The 21837-nt window shown below is 33.9% G+C and overlaps 4 protein-coding genes across 5 annotated transcripts in view; 3 read left to right on the forward strand and 1 right to left on the reverse strand.

Moving 5' to 3' along the window:
• LOC107037707 (innexin inx2-like) overlaps window positions 1–3219 on the forward strand; it is an 8864-nt gene extending 5645 nt beyond the window's left edge. Inside the window, exon 4 of the mRNA XM_015256391.1 lies at window positions 2701–3219. Within this exon, the coding sequence (XP_015111877.1) occupies window positions 2701–3219 (519 nt within the window). The remainder of the gene's footprint in view (window positions 1–2700) is intronic.
• Window positions 3220–6256: 3037 nt separating this feature from the next.
• Window positions 6257–14878, forward strand: LOC107037761 (cytokine receptor-like factor 3). 2 transcript variants are annotated; one of them, XM_015256496.1, is made up of 7 exons: window positions 6257–6329; window positions 7800–7913; window positions 9149–9534; window positions 10701–10990; window positions 12660–13072; window positions 14299–14429; window positions 14500–14878. In XM_015256496.1, exons 3-7 carry the CDS (start codon window positions 9187–9189, stop codon window positions 14833–14835), a joined length of 1518 nt encoding a protein of 505 aa, XP_015111982.1. In that variant the 5' UTR covers window positions 6257–6329; window positions 7800–7913; window positions 9149–9186; the 3' UTR covers window positions 14836–14878. The 2 variants fall into 2 exon arrangements, with proteins under 2 accessions (XP_015111982.1, XP_015111981.1); XM_015256495.1 differs by lacking the exon at window positions 7800–7913 and having other exon boundaries at window positions 6265–6329.
• Window positions 14879–16215: 1337 nt separating this feature from the next.
• LOC107037762 (protein BUD31 homolog) lies at window positions 16216–18394 on the reverse strand. Its single transcript, XM_015256497.1, has 3 exons — window positions 18183–18394; window positions 17774–17896; window positions 16216–16545 (listed from the first exon to the last, which is right to left on the reverse strand). The coding sequence occupies exons 1-3, from the start codon at window positions 18274–18276 to the stop codon at window positions 16328–16330; spliced, it is 435 nt and encodes a 144-aa protein (XP_015111983.1). The 5' UTR covers window positions 18277–18394; the 3' UTR covers window positions 16216–16327.
• Window positions 18395–18655: 261 nt separating this feature from the next.
• On the forward strand, window positions 18656–21491 carry LOC107037668 (28 kDa heat- and acid-stable phosphoprotein). The gene is made up of 5 exons (XM_015256326.1): window positions 18656–18835; window positions 19017–19114; window positions 19194–19316; window positions 20514–20650; window positions 21102–21491. The coding sequence occupies exons 1-5, from the start codon at window positions 18826–18828 to the stop codon at window positions 21316–21318; spliced, it is 585 nt and encodes a 194-aa protein (XP_015111812.1). The 5' UTR covers window positions 18656–18825; the 3' UTR covers window positions 21319–21491.
• Window positions 21492–21837: the final 346 nt, after the last annotated feature.

The raw sequence follows: 21837 nt of genomic DNA on the forward strand, positions 1-21837 counted from the left end.
GGGGGGGGTATTTTATTGGGATGTGAATTCTGTGGAGGTTTTTTCCATTCATTCATTCATTTATTTATTTATTTATTTATTCAGGGGAAAATTCAGGGAATTCGGCGGAAATACGGGGATTTTTTTGATAAATTCTTTATTTTTCAATTGAACAGTTGTTTACATGAGGCAACAGGATAGCGAACGCTATTAACAGGGATTGCGATGATTGGAGGGAATAAAACTCCTGGACAATCGCCAACATACGGGAAAATACGGGGCGAGAGCGGAATAAATTTCGCTGTTGATTTTATGTCTAGTTTTTTTTTCGAATTGAATTGAGTGCGTGACACAGTGGTTTATAATGAATTTCCAATCAAAATTTAATCTGAAATCAATCGATTCATTCTTTCACGTCTTTTCAATAATTGCGAATTCATTGATAAACATTACTCGTTGTGTTCGATGAAATTAACGAAATTTTTTCATGCGTCATTTTCCAAATATTCTGGGGGCAGAGGCATAAGGGAATTCGTAAGTAAATTTATGAAAGAAATTCATAAGAAAAGTCGTGAGGAAATTTTTTTCATAAGAAGTCTCTATGGGGGTCATGAAAAAAAATGTCTTTAAAAATTCTCCGTAAATCCCTCATGTCTAAGATTTGATATTATTATCCGTAGATAAATTTTCAATTCAGTAGTGAAGCGGTAAACCGGGTTAAGTCGATTTTGACTTTTGATCAGCAAAATTTTTCTCATGACCTTTTTTGTAGAACCAATTAAGGGCTATAAAAAGGTCATGACAAAAAATTTTCTATCCCTTTTAGATTCCGAGATACTTGTCAAAAACTGGCCAATAGTCAAAATCAACTTAACCCGGTTTACCGCTTCCCTACTGAATTAATCACCTCCTATATTGTTTTTGCATCTATTCATTAATCGAAAATTTATTGTTAAGAATGTCTCATCATTTTCGGCAGTTCAATTATAAATTAATGAAACAAGATGAATAGAATATTCACTTATGTATCTAGAATGATTTCTACCTTTTTTGATCCTTTTATGGAAAATTTCAAGGCTTCGAGAGAATTTGTAAAAATTTCCCACATATATTCTTAAGTCTGTACTAAATGAAAAAAATCTCTCAATAAATTGTTATACATTCCTTGACCCCCAACACATTTTAGAAAACAGTTCGTAGAAGAATTTTTAACTCATCCAACGACTTTGATACGTAAATTATTGATCAAAACTCCAATTTCTCAAGTTCTTCATGAAATTTTTTCTTCAAATAAGTTCCTCTTCTTTCAGCACGAAGCGCCAGTATCATTCAATTTATCAGTATTGAGAAGAAAATTTTTATAACAAAACTGGAACTAGGAAAATAATCTCTCCTCTGAAAAAAGTTTTCAGTGAGTAGAACATTCCCCCAGTTTCCCCTGAATTCCGCTCCATTTTCCACGAAAAAAAAACCTTGCCAATTTTCCTACTTTCATTTTCCCTCATTTTGTATTCTCCAAGTTGGAAAAAAACTAGACTGGAGACCAATTTAAACTTTGGTTTGATATAAACGACTATTCACTTTTTATCCACAGTAATTGAAGGAAAAAAATTAAAACTTGAAGGACGTTTCACTTTTTTCTGGCGTCCCAATCGATATTCCCGCTCTCGTTAAAAAGTTGGTCTCAACAACAACAAAAAAACTATTTGGAGTATGTGACAGCATGTTTTGCGATGACTGCGGCGGAAAGAAATGCCTCGTTTTCGATATCGCGAAATCCGGGCATCTCCCTCTTTATAAAAAAGCGAGAAGAAAAACAAAAAATTGAATCCATATTTTGTTTACTTTTGGAGATTTTCAATCACTCATTCCAACTGTGCGAGAAAAATTATACATCATTGTGAAATATTTCACAACGTGTGAATTTTTTGAAATATTTTTTTTTTATTATGTGAACTTTTTAATTTTTCAGGAACTTTAATATTTTGCCACAGAATCGATTCCTGGCAGCAATCTAAATATTATAAATTTATTATCAACTAGCAAACTAGCTAGATTAATTTATACTGTTACTTTATTTTATTTTCTTTCCATTTCCGTCTTCACAATTAGATTAATTTAATTTTATTCATTCTTATTGTTATTATATATATTTTTGTTCCTTAATTCACAAGTTACAGCATTGAATGAAGAGGAATTCTCCATAAATCACGTGAGAATCCAGATCGACAAACAATTTTCGATAATCATACCTAAAATTTTTCATTTTTGTCTTTTTCTTTAAATTAATTAGTTCCAACGATCTGAAATGGGGGGAAAAATTCACGTTTTCCCCAATAAAATTTCTAGTGTCGACACTGGAATTTTTTCCGGGCCGTCACTTTGCGCCTCTTTTCCCGTGCTAGCCCTAGAATTTTTCTAAAAAATTTCTCTCCGTGTAGAAATCCAATGTTAAGAAGAAGTTTCGACCGAATCATCAATTATTTAAAACTTCTTAGCCTCTTCGGTCTTCAGTTGATTTGAAGAAGATGAAAAAAATTTTTGAAGTGTCCAAACGGGAACAAATCAAGTCATTTGGACTAGGTCCAAAAATAATCGAAAATAATAGAAACCCAATAGAATTTTCTAGCGAATTTGCTAGTCTTTCCCATGAAATTCATTTGCACACACTGAGTTGAAACTTTATCCAGCTGTGTAATCATTACAGAAAAAAATTTACAGATCGCCCAGATATATCTCCTGGATGCCTTCCTGGAGGGTCAATTTACTCGTTATGGACCGGCAGTTGCTGCATTTGGAATGGAAACAAAGCCCTTTGAGAGAGTCGATCCCATGTCTCGTCTATTTCCCAAAGTAACTAAATGTACAATCCATACATTTGGCTCCTCAGGCTCCCAACAGACTCACGATGCACTCTGCGTACTACCACTTAATGTTGTGAATGAGAAAACTTTTGTCTTTGTGTGGTTCTGGCTTGTATTTCTCGCTTGTATTGGTAGCCTTAATCTCCTGTACAGAATCATCCTCTTCGCCCATTACAAAACACGTATTTATATTTTACGTGCTAACACACGTATTTTAACAAATGCACAAGTTGAGGCTGTTGTTGGAGGATTGAATTTTGGTGATTGGTTCCTACTTCATCAACTTGCCCAGAATGTCAATCCCATTGTCTACAGAGAACTCGTCAGTGAACTTGCCACCAAGTTCTCGTACAAATATTATCCGACTGTCGTGTAAATGGGAGTGGGTCGAAATAATATTTACTAACTGCAACCCAAGCAGTTGCTTCCAATTGTCTAGGGATATTTGGAAGAGTAGATTCTAACGAAATTAGAAATTCCTATCGTGTTTGTCTATTTGTATTGAGGAATATGTATTTTTGTATGAATAAATTTATTGTAAAACCCATTGCCAATTACTATTCCTTCAACAATTCTTGGTTTTTTCCTTCGGGATTTTGTCAATGGATTAAGGAAGGCTCACCCCTAGAAAAATACTTTTTCGTTTTTCGATTTCATAAATTACGTAAAATGCATAAAGTGCATAATTTTTTTTTTTCATAATTAAGGAGTAAAAATTTCAGATAATATTCAAAAAACTATTTCGAAAAAAAATACGTTGGGGATTTTTGTTAAGTCGATTTTTCGATTTAAAAAAATTTGATTCTCCACTTTTGAGTGGCAGAGGAGATTATGACCTACAAAATCGGATTCCCGAGGAAGAATCGAGCGGAAAATAGTATTTTAAAATTTTTTTTCTCGAAAAACGAAAAAGTTCTTTTCCCGGGGAATTTTCAACATTTTCATTTATAAAAACTTGAACGACAATTAAATGAGGAAAAAAATTACGATTCCGAATCACAGAGTTTTTAGGCGATTTGTTGTAGTTTTTAAAAATCTACTTTAATGATACATCCAAACTGATGGAGCAGTGCTGTGGAATAATTTGATGAATTGGGCTAAACCCACTGAATCTTGAAAATGTAATGAAATTCGTCGGTGGTCTCATGGATTATTAACCGGATTAGCGATAGGTAATGCGATCCCACCACATTAATGCATCCATTTTCAGTTATGACAACCGGAAAATGTATATTGCGAATAACTGTCCCCCGCGTATTCAACCCGGGGAATGAAAACTTTGACACGAATGTAATAGTATTTTATGCCACTCATGCTTGAAACCGGCTGAATTAGACACGAGACGCGAAGCGTCGAGTGTGTAATCCAGCCGGTTTCAGGCTTCGTGACATAAAATTTTGTTCAGTACTTGTTGGGAAATTTCGTCCTTAACGTGTGTGGTTACATCACTCGCCTTCGGCTCATGCTGTAAACCCCACACACGTTAAAGACGATATTGCCCCACATGTACTGAAATGTACTATTTCCGGCCTGTTGCGATGGGGTTTTTTACTCGTGTGGCGTTGACCTCCGAGCCGTAGGCGAGGACTGGCCAACCACACGAGTAAAAAAACCCCATCGCAACAGCGCAGGAACAATATTTTTCTGTAGTGATTTTCAAGTTTTCGAGTTTGGGAAGTATGTAATACCAATTCCCAGACGAGAAATCGTGAGAAGCAGTACAGAAAAGTTATTTACATCCTCAGAAAAAAGTCGCTTTCGGCTCTGATTATAAAGTCACATTCGTCAGGTAATATTTTTTCGTCACTAGGCCCGATAAACCGCGATTTTAACCTCGCTTCACTCGGTTAAATCGCGGTTTTCGGGCCCAACGACATAAAATAGCGTATATTACACGGCGATAAAAGCATTATCTGGCGAATGTGATTATAATTCTCGCCTTTGGCTCGGATTATAAAGGCACATTCGCCAGATAATACTTTTATCGCCTAATGACATAATCTACTAGTTCGACGCACGGCCGTGGGAACTTTTCTACCTGATATGGTTACAGGACGAGCCGAAGGCGAGTTCATATTCATATATTCATATTCTCATATTCGCCAGAAAAGTTCCTCACAGCCTAGTGTCGAAATGTACTAAAATTATCTCATTGAGCCTTATCTCCTAATTCCTGAAATGTTCCATAGAGGGATAACGGCCGAATAGCCACTGCAGCTAGAGCCATACAAAAGAAGAAGAAGAAGAAGAAGAAGAAGAAGTCATCGGGGCCGAAAACCGCGATTTGACCGAGCGAAGTGAGGTTAGAATCGCGGTTTATCAGCCCTAATGACATAAACTGCATTTTTTATAAAAATTCCAGAGTTTCACCCATTCTCCTAGGCTATCTGGGATTTTGCATGATGATTTTTAAAAAATCAAGGAATGTATAAAAAAAAATCATTAATTTCTTGAGTCATTTTTCCCCCCCCCCCCCTTTATGGCATAAATACCTGCACCATGAGCCAGCATAACGGTTTCATCAGCAATTCCAAATGTTCGTTTTATAATCAACATTAACTTACCATGACGATCTGCCAATACGTGAAAGAACATTCATCTTCGTCAACACAAGCAATTGGTCTTTCTAATGTTTTTAATGTTCCCTGAATCCTTCGCACAACTGAAAAACCGTTCACTGTCATCAGAGACAACAGCGTCGTTCTATGGGAATATAATAGTTTGATGAGTTCCCTCAAATGTTTGTATTCTAACCAACTTTACACTTCCAATGCTCATCTACTAATACGTGAAACACATTCATTCCCTTAACCACAAGCAATTAATTTGTTCTTTTTAACATTTCCTAATTCCTTCGCGCGACTGAAAAACTGTTCACTTTCATCAGAGACAACAGTGTCGTTCTATGGGAATATAATAGTTTGATGAGTTCCCTCAAATGTTTGTATTCCAATCAACTTTACACTGCCAATGCTCATCTACTAATACGTGAAACACATTCATTCCCTTAACCACAAGCAATTAATTTGTTCTTTTTAATATTTCCTAAATCCTTTGTGCGACTGAAAAACCGTTCACTTTCATCAAAGACAACAGTGTCGTTCTGTGGAAATATAATCATTTGATGAGTTCCCTCAAATGTTTGTATTCTAACCAACTTTACACTTCCAATGCTCATCTACTAATACGTGAGAAAACATTCATTCTCTTAAACACAAGGAATTAACTTATTCTTTTTCATATTCCCGAATTCCTTTACGCGACTGCAAAATCACTCACTCCACACTAGCGTTTCCAAAACTCCCTGCATCGCTGACGACCGATAACTTCAAAGCACGCGTTCCACTCACCGATAAGTTGACTCGCACTATTGCCAACGCTCTTTGTTTTGGTCAGTCCCGTCTGTTTTTGCTGTTTTGTCAACACAATAGGAGTCTAACCTCAAACTCCTCCAAACATGACCCAAAAATTCTCGTGAAACCGCCTGTGAGTAAAATAAATAATCAAAAGCCCTCTTCACTCATCACTGTACCACATTTCTCTGCATTCGCTTGACTCCTTTGCACCTCTCACCTTAATCTTCAAAATTTCAGATGCTTGTGGTTCTGGCAACTCCACCCTTCTTCTAATCTCTCACACTCTCTCCAAATAAAAAAACCTCTAAAATGAACAAACACGTGTCTAACAAGTCGATGTTCGTGAAAACAAATTCGTCGATCATCGACGATTATTTCAAGATAATGAACAATAAACAAATGAACAATCTGCAGTTTCCAAATTCCGTGTCAGAGTCCAAGAATATCTCTAAAAAAACGGTTTATCGTCCGGACAAAATAAAAAAGCGAACAAAATTGCAGCAATGCTCGACAACTTTGAGAAGTACTTATTCAAACAAATCAACCGAAATTTCTTCAGTTTTATTTTCTCCTAGAGAAACCGAGTGGAGAAATGACGATAACCTTTTGCCAAATCGTAAAATTGCCCTCTCCCCTCAAGATTCAATTGCTGACACTCATGGAATTCATGATAATATCCCAAATCCTGTCGAAAATCCTCCAGAATCGAAAATAGAGCGAAAATATTCCTGGGAGGACGTGAATAACTGGGTTCCCCCTTCTGAGAAAAAGAAACGAACAATAAACGAGTGTAAAATTAAGTATTCGTGGGAGGTGAGTGGAATGAACAAACCTGTGACTAAAACGTCGATGTTCGTGAAAACAAATTCGTCGATCATCGACGATTATTTCAAGATAATGAACAATAAACAAATGAACAATCTGCAGTTTCCAAATTCCGTGTCAGAGTCCAAGAATATCTCTAAAAAAACGGTTTATCGTCCGGATAAAATAAAAAAGCGAACAAAATTGCAGAAATGCACGACAACTTTGAGAAGTACTTATTCAAACAAATCAACCGAAATTTCTTCAGTTTTATTTTCTCCTAGAGAAACCGAGTGGAGAAATGACGATAACCTTTTGCCAAATCGTAAAATTGCCCTCTCCCCTCAAGATTCAATTGCTGACACTGATGGAATTCATGATAATATCCCAAATCCTGTCGAAAATCCTCCAGAATCGAAAATAGAGCGAAAATATTCCTGGGAGGACGTGAATAACTGGGTTCCCCCTTCTGAGAAAAAGAAACGAAGAATAAACGAGTGTAAAATCAAGTATTCGTGGGAAATAATCGGAGTTGAGTCTCAAACGTCAGACACGTTGATCAGAGAGTTTAGAAATTTGAGGAGTGATGGTAATTATCCCTGCAGAATCAAGTACTCGTGGGAGGTGATTGGAATAGGGACTCAGGCTTCTCTGCATGACTTTTCCCACTTGATGAATGGCAATGACTACTGGGAGGGGAGGATTGTGATTGGATCATCCGGGAAAAATGCAACTGCGGGAAATAGCACTCCCTGTTCTGGTGAAACTAACAAACCTCGCTTTGTCTGTAATGCAGGCACACAATGCACAGCAGATAAGGGAGTGCATACTGATCTCACAGACTGTTCGGTCAAGTATTCATGGCAGAACTTGACGAAGGCTTATTTAGGCTCTGGGACGTTGGTTTGAGGTAATGTTTGAGGCTTTTTCGGGTTTTATTGAGGAAGTTATGGTTTTTTTCATATTTTGAAGACTGGATGGAGAATAATTCTTTAATATCGATAAATACACGCACGAAAAAAATTAATACAAATCCCTCCACACGTATGAAAAAATTCAGTAGAAAAACTTGACGAATTCGCTAGAAAATTCTGTTGGAATTCTTCAGAAGTTCTATTGGGATTCTATTAAAATTCTAAAGAATTATTGTTAAAATTCTATTTTTTTAAGCTGATTCTGTCAGATTCTATGAGATTTGACAGGAAGAAGTCAATAGATTTCAATTTTTCTATATGAATATTTTCTTGGAATTTTTTCTATAAGAATATTTGGACATAAATTTTCAAGTTTTTTCCCTCGGATCCTGTAATGCAAAACAAAACAAAATAGAGCGGAAAAAACTTAGAAAATCCGTGGCCAATAATTTTAATAGAAAAAATCTCAAGAGAAATATTCAAACAGAAAAATCAAAATCTATTCCCTCTTTCCTATCAAATATCTAATAGAATCTGCGCAAAAAACAAATAGAATTTTAATAGAATCCCCATAGAATTTCTACAGAATTTCAATAGAATTTTCTAGCGAATTCGCTAAGGTCTTCTATTAAAATTTCCATACGTGCAATACGCAAACAAATATTAACTCTTTTAAACATGAGCAAGCATAATGATTTGATTATTTATTTGGTAATAATAACAGAACTAGACATTGATTACGTCAAGAGCATGAGAAAGCTAAAATATTTTGCGAAACGTCGCTTCTTTCAACAATTTAATCAACGTTGTTGCTAGTTCTTAATTCACGTACAAAAAAATTAATGCAAAAAGTTGATAGAATTTTCAATAGAATTTCAACAGAAATCCACAGAAATCAAAATTTTCAACGAAATGAAATTCTTTATTTTAGATTTTTCTTTTTCTATTCATTTCAACAATATTTCAGCTGGAAATGCGTAAATTCATGTCTCAATGAAAACTTTTGTTTGATAAGGCTTTTCTCTGCTTATTCCCAAAAATAACAACTATCGCTCATCACTTCCCACACGAGAAAATATATATTCGGAAAATTATATATTTTATATAAATCTTATACATATATTCGAAGAACATATTAAATTGGCCTATATTATATATTTTTTTTATATATTTTTGCATTGGGGGTTCATGGTACATACCGAAGCATTCACTCCCTTGATTCCCTTTCCAGAATCTCAAAAAATGAAAAATTGTAATTAAACATTAACAATGGACATCAAAGAGGACGATAGTCTCGACGACTTGAACTCCACCCTGACCGAAGACTCTCAGCTATTAGAAACCACTTCGGAGAAATCCGAAGCACCGTCCGAAGGGGCAGAGCAAAAATTGCGTTATCGAGAATTGAAGAAAAAGTTGGAATCCACTGAAGAAAAAATTTATAAGTATGAGGAGAGTATCTCAAACATATCGAAAACGTCTTCGGAGGTGATTTTCGGGTCTGTGAATGAGGGATCAAAAAGAAATGATTATTCTCAGAAGACCATATCGAATATTCAGGAGTATATTAGGAAACTGGAGGAGCAGTTCAAGGAGTTGGATAAAGCTGACGCTCAGGTGAGACTCATTGAGTTCAGAGCATTTTCCAAAGACTTCGATAAAGAAGAGATTTACGAGAATTTGTTCCTCTAGAATTGCAAGCACTTGAAAAACATTTTTTCATTATTTTTAATTTTTTGAATACGTATGGGAGCACCGAATAACGAAGACGTGCTAAAAATTACATTTCTTGCTTGCACAGAGAATAATTTTTTTTTGGAAAGACTCAATTTATTTTTACAATAAAAATTTTCAATCTCGACGCATGCTTCGCACATTTGCCACAAAAAATCCTTCTTTGATAATGAAAAACGTTTTTCATTATATTTCATTTCTTCAATACGTATGGGAGCACCGAATAACGAAGACGTAGTGATAAAAATTACATTTCTTGCTTGCACAGAGAATAATTTTTTTTTGGAAAGACTCAATCTATTTTTACAATAAAAATTTTCAATCTCGACGCTTGCTTCGCATATTTGCTACAAAAAAACTTTCTTTGATCATTTTTCAAAAACTTTTTTTTTGGCACAAGTAAGACTGGTTTGAGAACTCTGCTGATATTCTCTCAGTTTACGATTCCTGATGGGAAACACGAATGTTTGATTAGAAGGTATTATTCTCTTTCTGATTGAGTCTTCCAGTAGGTGAATTATTAATTTGGAAAACAAATCCTGGAAGAGGGTGTGCATAAGACGAACTTTGTTTATTTTATGTTATGATAGCTACTGCAGCTGAAATGTTGGGTTCACTTGCCTGTCCATTAGTCTAAAAAATTGAAGAATTTTCTGCGATGTTTTTTCATAGAACTCTCAATTTCAGTAGCGAAGTAGTAAAAAGGAGATAAGTCAATTTTGATTTTTTTAATTTTTTATAAAACCATCAATTTTCTTTACGAAATTAAGCTGAATTTTCAATTAATTTTCATAGAATACTCCAACTGAAATTTAAAATTTCCTTTTATTGTTCCATAAAATTTTCATTTTTCACTGATGAAATTCCTTCTAATTTCAGAGGAACTCCCACTCTAATTTAATAGAAATTCCCAAGAAGTACACCAAAAATTTCAGCCAACAAATTTTAACACTTTAAAGACTAGCAAAAACATTGAAAATTTTCACTTCCAACTTGTCGTCAAAATGTCTTAACAAAATATCTCAACTCACTTTCGAATGTGTTTTCAGGTTATCAAAACCACAGACCGAGTATTACAAGAAATCGATGATTCGTACGACCACTTGATCTCGAATATAGCGAAGGAGATAAACAAAAAGCGAGAATTGATGAAGTTGGAAGCCAAAGTATTCAAGAATGAAAGCCTAGTCCCGTTGAAAGCCTGTCGAGAAGAAATCCACAGGCAAATATTGAAGACTAAAAAGTCCATTTCCACAATCGAAAGCATGAAGAATGAATACCACTCTATGAGCCATGTGGAGCGCCATGAATTATTGAGTGCAGACAGACAAATTGGAGGGTATGTGAGCCATATTTTTTCGGGATTTCAGTTAAATTGAGGTAAATGGAGTGGAGTTGAAGGAATTCAACATTGATGATGAAACATTTCACCTCATGCTTATTTAATGATGAAAGTTAATTACAGAGTTCCTTCGTCGTTCTTCTCTTTCAACGCTCGACAGGAGCAATTCTATTGAAATGGAATATCAATAATTTACTTAGGATTAAATTTGTAAGGTAATTCGAGCCAAATTCAAAAGTATCCTCCATTTATATTTGAACTTTAATTTGAAGTATTGTTCAGTCAATCTTCTATACCGCTGTTATATTCTGGGATTTAATGAGGTTAATTACTCATTTTGTTAATTTTATATCTCGCTGCCGCATTTAAATGGAGAATTTAATCATTTGTTCATCATTGTCTGTTCAATTAACGTTATTTTTGCATCGTGCATCATTCATCAAAAATCAGTCCATTATATTTAGAATATTCAAGTATCTTTCAAAGTTCGGTACAGACCACACTATAGATTCAATCATTTTCAATCATCAAATTTGTCAATTAAATTGCGTGCGAAAAATCTGAAAAATTCTGAACATGAATAAATTTGTTACGATTACGAATTAAATTCCAATTAAATTATTTATAGAAATTGCTCGTAATTTTCAAAAAGTGCCATTTTTTAACTGTTTTATTAATCTGCCTCTAAAAATAAACTTTCTAATTTTTTATTGAAATTTTAAAATAATTTTCTAACGGTTCAATATCGAAATTTAAATTCAGACCTGCAAAATTTAAATAATAAAATCATTGTAATATGTCCGACAATTTAGGGTCAAATGGGGCTCAAATGAAAGCTCTAATTTTGGATTACAAAAATAGAAAAGCATTTCACTGAAGAAAAAATAGCCAAAGTACTTGGCTATCCTAAATTTTCTATTTTAATTTGATATTATGAAGAAACTTATTGAAAATAATGATTATTGCCTCAAATTTCCATAATCCATTCAATTTTATAAAAAATTTTCATTCCATGAAGAATGAAGAAATTCAAATACAAAAATGAAGAATTCAATCACCCATTCATAATTGAATGTCCAATTATAATTGTTTTAATATTAAAGATTCGAAAAAAAATTCAAAACGAGATATATTTTTAGCCGATGATTTTTTCAGCTGTACTTCATTTTCATTTATTTATAAAATTCTTAAACTATTGCTTAATAATCGATTGAAGTGGAATTTTAATAACTTCGATTATCGAAAAATCTGTCAATTTTAGTAAAGTCCAATTAACACTTCAATTTCAATTCACTTTATGATGGAATTCCGTGAAAATAATGATTATTTCTTCAAATTTCAATAATCCATTGAATTTTACAAAATTTCTTTCTTTCCATCAATCATTAATTCATAATTGAATGTACAATCATCATCATTTTTACATTAAAAATTCTATAATTCTATAAAAATTTAAAAAGTATTTTTCTTTTATAAAAATTCCAGTTGTTGAACAAAATAGAATGAATCGTTCTCTCACATCTTCACTCCCGAATTATCTCCATATAATGAGTGATTTTATACGAAAATTTCTAGCTAGCTAGCCGTAAAGAAATGCTTTTTTCCTCGTAGAATCAATCAATCACTAATAATTGTATGATTAATAAGAGCATCACATTTATCACAGAATACCAGCAGTGCCTTTCTTGGACGAACTCCCTTACCTAAACTTCAAGTCGCCATCAAGAGCACAAGTCAATGAACTCCTCAACAGAGTCTACAACATGGGAACGATCTTACGACTGGGTCCAGTTCAGATAACGGATATAGAAGAAAAACCGGGGTCGGTATTCGTCAAGTGGGGCATCGCAGATCCTGAATATGCTTTTGAGGATCACATTTACGTTCTCCAAAGGGCACTTGGAGAGGTCCTCGATCCCACCTCCAACGAGTTTACGACAATCTACGAGGGGAGTGAGGAGTCTTGCTTCGTTAAAAATGTCGAAATTAATCGTCCAATTACTCTCAGAGTTGGGATTCAATCGCTGGAGTCTGCGTGGAGCTCAATGAGAATTACCAAGACATCAGTGCCAAATTATGGTAAGTCTCTATACTCTATACTCTTACCCCAGAGTAATGACACATTTGAATGAAATAAAATAGCATTTGATTTTTTTCTATTCGTTTGAAAAATATTCTTGGTGAATATTAATGAAGTTACCTACGAAAAAATTTAATAATAGAAAAACCTAGGGAATTCGTTAGTCAATTGTATTGAATGTCTGTTCAACTTTTTATTAGTTTTTAATCGATCCTATTGAAATGTTCAATAGAAAATATTTTGCAGAAAAAGTCAATAAAATTCGATTTTTCTATATAACTTATTCTATTGAGATATTTTCTATGGAATTTCTTCGGTTCAAATTTTCTAAATTTTTCTTGTTGATTTTCTTGAGGAAAAGGAACGAAAAATAGAATGAAAAAAAATAACGTGCAATTATCGTTGATGATATACGTGGTTTTCAATTGTGGGGAATAAATAATTCAAATGTTCTAAATGAATCCTTCATTGAAACCAAATTAAGAATTATGTAATTCGAATGAAGTTTATTCAATTCAAATAAACCATTTCTCTGGGAATATTACTTGAAATATTTACTACAGCTGAAAAAATTATCTATAAAATAAGTCTACATTTTGCTTTGAATGATTTTATTATGTAAACTTTACAGGTCTGAATTTGAATCACGATATTGAACCGCCCGAAAACATTTTAAAAATCTGAAAAAATATTTGAAAGTTTACTTATAGAGGAAGATCCATGAAATAATTAAAAAATAGCAATTTTTTAAAATTCCGAACATTTTCCGTATATAATTTATAGACAATTAAGTTTCCACTAAAAAAATTATTTGTGTGGAATCATAACAAATTTATTTATATTCATAATTTTATCAGACATCAACTTCATGCTTTAAAAAAAAGGTTTCCGATAGTTTAAACAATTTAAATTATTTATTTATAAACAACGAATGTTTAAAAAAAAATCGGCGCAAAATTTAATTTGAATGACGCTGAATATTCGTGATTTCTTTCAAATTTTTCTAAGACAAATTAATCAACAAATTTGATGATTAAAAATGATTGAACAGTGAGGTTTGTACCAAACTGTAAAAAAAACTTGGATATTCTTAATCCACTAGGAATAATAGTTTCTCTTCAATGAAAATCTTTCATTCATTCATTAAACCCTGGATTTGATGAATACAATCACCTGTAATTCAATCATTCGAGTGCATTTCCCATAATAAGATTCCTCCCTGCAGGTTGGTCCCTCAATAATGAAGATTATATGATCACGAATAATGGAACAGTCGCAGCGAAAATTAACGATCACGTCAGTGCGGTATTTTCCCGTGAAGCCCTCATAGACGCCAATCAAATAATTGAGTTCAAGGTAATGAGATTAGAAGAGAAGAACAGGATGATCAGATTTCAGAACATTCGAATAATCCCTTCGTCATTAGTTTTTAGAAGTTCCAGCTCAAGTCATGAGCGACGAAGGAATCGCCTTATTATCAGAGCCTGGAGGAAAAAATGACTCTTTGAGGCGAAGGGGATCACTGATGATCACTGCGCGGGGTAAAATTTTCATGGATGGAGAGGAGAAACTCATGCAACTCCCCTCAGTCCACTCTGGTACGAGAATCATATTCACTATTGCGAGAAGGGATGAAGAGACTTTACGAGTTAATATCGAATGCTCGGATAAGGCGGTCACTTATTATTGGAACGTTGAGACTCCACTTTATTTCAGCGCCAGATTTTTACAGTCGAAAAAATGGAATTTAATGGTTAAATAAATTTTTATATGTATGTTAATAAATCAGTTGTTGAGAACGTGAATGATTTTGTGAAGAAATATTTTTCATATTTTTGAAGAACAACAGCAGTGACGAAGTGGTGAAACAAAATGGGCAAATCCATTTTTTTATGAACTGAATTAATTTTTCATTTGTAATTCTTTTATTATTCAATAATTCTTCAAGACTGAAATCCATTTGTCATTTTGAAAGGAAGAAATGTCATAAATACAGACAGAAAAACTAAAAAATGTAGTTTGTGTTAATCCAAAAACAATTGAGAAGTCCCAAGTCACTCATTATCGGAACGTTGAGGACTTAGGACTTCAATCGAAAAAACTGAATTCAATGGTTAAATATATTTTTATATGTATGTTAATAAATCAGTCGTTGATGAGAACTTGAATGATTTCATGAGGAAATATATTTTTCATATTTTTGAAGAACAATAGCAGTGACGAAGTGGTGAAACAAAATGGGCAAATCCATTTTTTTATGAACTGAATTAATTTTTCATTTGTAATTCTTTTATTATTCAATAATTCTTCAAGACTGAATTCCATTTGTCATTTTGAAAGGAAGGAATGTCATAAATACAGACAGAAAAACTAAAAAATGTAGTTTGTGTTAATTCAAAAACAATTGAGAAGTCCCAAGTCACTCATTATCGGAACGTTGAGGACTTAGGACTTCAATCGAAAAAATTGAATTCAATGGTTAAATAAATTTTTATATGTATGTTAATAAATCAGTCGTTGATGAGAACTTGAATGATTTTGTGAGGAAATATATTTTTCATATTTTTGAAGAACAATAGCAGTGACGAAGTGGTGAAACAAAATGGGCAAATCCATTTTTTTATGAACTGAATTAATTTTTCATTTGTAATTCTTTTATTATTCAATAATTCTTCAAGACTGAATTCCATTTGTCATTTTGAAAGGAAGAAATGTGATAAATACAGACAGAAAAAATGTCTTTGATTTACTAAAAAACGTAATTTGTGTTAATTCAAAAACAATTGAGAGTCACTCATTATCGGAACGTTGAAGACTTAGGACTTCAATCGAAAAAATTGAATTCAATGGTTAAATAAATTTTTATATGTATGTTAATAAATCAGTTGTTGATGAGAGCTTGAATGATTTTGTGAGGAAATATATTTTTAATATTTTTGAAGAACAATAGCAGTGACGAAGTAGTGAAACAAAATGGGTAAATCCATTTTTTTATGAACTGAATTAATTTTTCACTTGTAATTCTTTTATTATTCAATAATTTTTCAAGAGTGAATTGCATTTGTCATTCTGAAAAGAAGAATAAAGACAGAATAAATAGAGACAGGAACAATATCTTTGATTTACTGAAAAATAGTTCGTGTTGATATTAAAACGTGTAATTTATTCATGAATTTCTTATTATTTACAAGATTAATTGATTTAGAAACAATTGATAAGTCTCAAGTCTTAAGATAACTTTAAATTTCGTAAAATTAACCAGAACATCCTCGGCATCCACAGTGGATGCATTCAACGATCCTCCCTTCTTCTAGTTTGCCCTTCGGCACGCGACATATACAATTAGTCCCAAAGTTTGTATCTCGAGTCTGAATACAACGGAGGCAGCACAAGTTCTCGTATCCCACTTTCTTCCATTTTGCAATGAGATTCTTGTCTGCGATTTTCTCATTCAGGCAGTAGTCATATAATTCTACAATTGAAATTATGAATAATTAAGTTAGAATCATCCCAGGGGATAATCTCAAGAATTTTAATAAAATCCCCATAGAATTTTTACAGAATTTTAATGGAATTTTCTAACGAATTCACTAAGGTTTTCCGATGAATTTTTTAATACGTATCTCTCTTAATTTTCGCAATTTTCATTAATTTCCAGGAAATAATTGAATTGAAATTTATAGTTTCTATTGATTTTTTCGTTTAGCTGGAAATTTTCAATGACGAAATTCATCAAATTTCAGGGGAAATGTCCATAAACTTCATAAAAATTTGACCAAAAAGTGTATCCTAAAATTTCAGTCAAAAATTCTTAAGTCTGTTAAATTCGATTGATCAGGAATAGAATAATGTGGGTTGACATCACCACATCGTTCTCTGCCAATGGCTACGTCAGCTGGGAACTCCTCTGAAGCATTTAGGGTGTAGGCGGACCTTACCAACTCGACCATACATCCGATTATTCCCAAAAAGTGTCCCGATAATTTGGGCCAAAAATTTGTAATACAAGTAACCTCGGTGACCGGATTTTTCCCCCCGGAAAAATTTCCTCGTGGAAAAAAATCCCTCGTCTAAATATTCCCCCGGAATTATTTTCCCCTGAAAATCACCGAAAAGAAAAAAATCACCGGCAAAAATGAAAAATAAACATATTATAATTTCTAACTTTATTATTAATGTTGGAAAGTATGTAGGGAAATTTTTTTGAATACGTTGACTGTTCATTTTTCGGAAATGTAATTTATTCATTCATGATTGGTTGTTTGGAAATATGTTCGTTTTGAAATAGATTATTTTAGTAGTGTAAGATGATGTTTTGTTGAATGTTCTCAATGTTTTTTTTAATGAATCTGCGACTTTGTAGGACGAGAATGCTTGTTAATGAAGATTCATTGATTAGTGGGGCAAGAGATTTGTTTGAACTATTTGGGGGAATTCGTTCGAAAGTGTTGACAATTAAGTTATTGCAGTAACGTAATTTATTTATTATTGATCTACTGAAAAAGCTGAATTCTCATCTGGCGTGTCTTCGACGATTGAAGGATGTAATAAATCAAATTAACGTTGATAATGTGTTTGTGTAATTGTTTGTAACATTCGTACGGGAAAATAATTCCGGGAATTTTGTCCGCGCAATTTTTTCGGGGGGAAAAACATCCGGGAGCCAGTAACCTCGATTCATGAAAAATATCTCTTCTCACCTCTGCTAATAGCCTTTCGTCTGTAGAACAGATCATAGATATATCTCGATTTCTGATGATGAATTTTGAATATCGGCCACAGAGATTCTTGCTTTCGTTTGCCTTCGTGTGGCTCGGTTTCAGCTGTAATCAAAATTGCAGTTATTAATCCACAATAATCTCACAAATCAACTTCAACGTAACGCCACTACATGGGAATTTTCGAGTAAAACCCAAGGAATTTGGTAGAAAATTCTATCGGATTTCTACTGAACTTTTCTGTTTTTGGCCGATCCTATTGAAAAATTCCGAAAAAAAACGATAGAATTCGTTTACCCTCGAAGATTTCAGCAGAAATCCATCAGAAATTTCTACTAAATTCGCTAAATCTATCTACAGAAGATTTTCTCCTGCGTGAACCCAAACATACCTTCTCTCATCTTCTGCTCCAACTCCTCGAGAGTCGGTTCGATCAGTTCCCAACCGTCTGGAGGTGACTTCTTACTCCTCCTCACTTTCGGCATCCTCAAATACTATTTTAGCACCAATTATCAGTATTTAATGATCACCCAAAACACACGTAAGCAACTGAAAACAGCTAGCTCCAAATAAATTAGAGGTTATGCGTCAAACACTCAGAGACTTGCGCCCCCTCCCGACAAATCAAGACACTAATTTACAGTCTGGGCACTACACCATAATTTTACCGAGTTTTGAATAAATAATTATACCAATTAGATCATTAAAAATGAGGGAACAATTCCCCTTGAAAAAATCCCAATTTATTCCCGAAATATTAGAAAGGAAATACTCTCCTCGTTTCTCTTGAAATAAAGCGAACAATTCGACTTTGATTATTCGATTGCGACAGTTTCACCAACCGAACAATTTCATTTCCGTGAAATCCAAGAATCCAAGGGAACGATTCCCTGTTGATCCGCTTGACACCGCGGGGGACAGCCGTCTCACGTCAAGATAATTCCCGTAAATTAAAATTTACAAACAAAAACCTTGCCCCAACCAAAAAGGTTGTGTTCACAAAATTTTTGCTAAGTAAATTTAGTTGAATAAAAATGCCACGTGGTGAGTTGAGACACAATATTATAATGTTTTTACGGTGATTTTTATTGAATGATGTTCAACCAAGCCCACGTTTTTTGTAGTCCTGAAGACGTGGGTTTTCAGTCTTCAATGTCGGGCTGACCCTGAACACATTTTTATTATTTTTTAATGGTCTCCTGGGGGCTTTTGATTTTTCGTGCAGGTAAATTTGTCAATCACAAGGGACGTAATCGTCATTTTACGAACCCTGAGGAGCTCGAGGAACAGAGGAGAGCGGACGAGGAGAAGAGAAGGTGGAGGGTGAGTCTTTCAGAGGTTAAGTTGATTGACGTGGGCGAGTGTTGTCGAGGGTTTTTCATTATTTCTTTTGGGCTTGCAGCAACAAAAGGGCGGCGACTCCTCCAGTGAGGAAGAGGAACAGCCGAAGAAGGCCGGCAAGGCGAAACAGGCGTCGGAATCTGAGAGTGAGAGCGAGTCGGAGTCTTCAGAGTCTGAGAATGAGGTGAGGATTTTTCAAGTATTATTTGAGTATTATTTGGTATTTATTGTCGGCTGGGGAGTCTGGGAGATTTTGGAGAGAAGTTCTGGGACCAAAATCAGTGGGAAGACCGAGATTTTGAGGGGAGAGATGGATTTTTAACTGAATTTTCGAACTCTTGACCTTGACGATTGGAGTGACAATATTGGAGGTTTTTATTTTATGATGTTGACTGGAGTTTTATTGTTGTTTTTATGTTTGAATCGGTTTCGTAGTGGAATGGTAGAGGATAATGAATGAAGAATATTTTTTTGACATTTAATGTTAATGGTGGATAGAATGAGGTGAGGATGTTGACATTATTATGAAATATTTCGTCATTTCTTTGGGGCTGGGAAATTTGGAAAATTGTGGAGAGAGCTTTTGAGACCAAAATCAGCGAGAAGACCTCAAGATCTCGATTTTGAGGGGAGCGATGAATTTTTAGTTGAATTTTTTAATTCTTCACCTTAAAAATTGAAGCAGTAGTATTGTAGTTTTTTATTTTAACGCTGACTAGAAAGAATTGTCTGCATTATATTATGTTTTGAAAGAATTGTCTATATAATGTGGGTCTTTTTTATATTTGAATCGATTAATGGTAGACAGAATGAGGTGAGGATTTCGAAATTCTTAGTTTTCAGGCTTTGAAATTATCGTCGAATATTTCGTCATTTCTCGGGGGGTGGAGAATTTAGAAAATTTTGCAAAGAGCTTTTGGGATCAAAATCAGTGGAAAGGCCAAAATTTTGAACAATTGATGAATTTTCGAATTTTTGACTTTCAATTGAATTGAGTTTCTAAAAACTAATCTTTACGTTAGATAGAGTTACCTTAGACTCTTTCGAGGGTTCAAATCAAGGACAATATAGACAATTTGACCAATTCTGAGTTCTACTTCAGCACTTTTACGTTGAAAATTGTAGCGCAATATTTCATAATTCTCTTTCAGAAATTCGTTTCTGACAGAAACATTCATAAAATTTCTGTCATCTCCCTTGGATTTCAAAATACATATTCTACAAAAATTGATTTCAAAATCATTTCAATACTGGATGTTATTACTCTGAGAAAACATGATCCAATTTGAGCTCTCAGTATTCATTCGCAAAACGTCATAACTGTTTATCCTATGAAAGGTAACACTGAAAAATAGAGCTAGTTTTTTATTTATGAATCCAGGGAAAGGCGAAGGGAGTTGAAGCTTTAATTGAGGTGGAGAATCCCAACAGAGTCCAGAAAAAAGCAAAGAAACTTTCAACGTTGAATAATGATTTAGCGCAACAATCGTCGAAGCCTGAGTTATCTCGACGAGAAAGGTAAATAACGAATTTAAATCGAATTCCTGAGATGATATGAATTGAAAACTTTTGTGATCGGACAATGGAGAGATGAAACGAGACATAGCAAGTAGAATTTTTCACATCTCCTTAACTATAATACTATTATCAAAGCTTTTAGAGATGAACAAGTGGGAAAAATACTGTCGAATGGTCATTTTGCTCATCTTTTCTTCTATCCTATATCATTTGTCGTTTTATACTATTTTATTGAATTGAATGTTGAATTTTTTTGGGAGAATTCACCTATGAAGAAATTGAACAGAAAACCTTAGCGAATTCGATAGAAAATTCTATTGAAATTCTAGGGAATTCTCGTTAAAATTCTAATTGTTTTGATGAAACAAGATTTTCATCGTTCATTCATTCTCCCTTTAAAGTCCATCTAATAAATTTGATCTTCAATAACGAAAATTTCCCCCCTTTCCAGAGAACAATTAGAAAAACAGCGTGCCTACGCGAATTATCAGAAGCTCCATGCCGCTGGTAAGACCGATGAGGCACGTGCAGACCTAGCACGATTAGCCATAATTAAGCAACAGAGAGAAGAAGCTGCTAAACGAAGGGAGGACGAGAAGAAGCAGAAGGAACAGGCTGCCCAGAAGAAGACGGAAGCGACGCAAAAAGCCCTGGGCAAACGAACCTGAAGAATAATTTTGTAATTCCATTTATTTTTGATTTAAAAAAAAAAACAACGGATTAACCCATCTTGTATACCACTGATGTTATGCTAATGCCTTGTCATAAGGTTCAATCTTACAATTCTTTCTTATGTATCAATAAAATCTACAGAAGAATCTATTACATATGACAAAATGAATTATTAATTATATTTGTGCGAATTTTTTTCTCCTTTAGGTCCCCAGGTTGAATTCCAGTGAATTTTTTTATTAACAAATTATTAATGAATAATTGAACGCTGGCCTTAACGGCCAGAATTTTTTTTCTATAAAAACGCGGGATTTTAGGAGGGTGAGTCGTCATTTTTCCGTATTTGCAACAATTTCATCAATAAAAAATCATAAACAAATGACTTTTCGGCACTGCTACTACATTCCACGTATGAATCAATTCAATAGAAAAATTAGCAAATTTTCTAGAAAATTCACGCTCCGCGTGTCTAAAAGTCCAATTTCCGCCACATTGTGATGAAAAATATTGTTCGT

The sequence above is a fragment of the Diachasma alloeum genome, unplaced genomic scaffold (assembly GCF_001412515.2).
Source record: "Diachasma alloeum isolate Michigan unplaced genomic scaffold, Dall2.0 Dall_scaffold_00269, whole genome shotgun sequence".
Taxonomy (NCBI): Eukaryota; Metazoa; Arthropoda; class Insecta; order Hymenoptera; family Braconidae; genus Diachasma; species Diachasma alloeum.

Coding starts and splice junctions, on each gene's coding strand:
- LOC107037668 (XM_015256326.1), top strand. Junction 19,317..20,513: donor CTTCAGAGTCTGAGAATGAG/GTGAGGATTTTT, acceptor TTATGAATCCAG/GGAAAGGCGAAGGGAGTTGA. Junction 20,651..21,101: donor GAGTTATCTCGACGAGAAAG/GTAAATAACGAA, acceptor CCCCCTTTCCAG/AGAACAATTAGAAAAACAGC.
- LOC107037761 (XM_015256496.1), top strand. CDS start 9,187: ATGGACATCAAAGAGGACGATAGTCTCGACGACTTGAACTCCACCCTG. Junction 10,991..12,659: donor GCAGACAGACAAATTGGAGG/GTATGTGAGCCA, acceptor CATTTATCACAG/AATACCAGCAGTGCCTTTCT. Junction 14,430..14,499: donor ATCAAATAATTGAGTTCAAG/GTAATGAGATTA, acceptor CTTCGTCATTAG/TTTTTAGAAGTTCCAGCTCA.
- LOC107037762 (XM_015256497.1), bottom strand. CDS start 18,276: ATGCCGAAAGTGAGGAGGAGTAAGAAGTCACCTCCAGACGGTTGGGAA. Junction 17,897..18,182: donor GGAGCAGAAGATGAGAGAAG/GTATGTTTGGGT, acceptor TTTTGATTACAG/CTGAAACCGAGCCACACGAA. Junction 16,546..17,773: donor ACGAAAGGCTATTAGCAGAG/GTGAGAAGAGAT, acceptor TTTCAATTGTAG/AATTATATGACTACTGCCTG.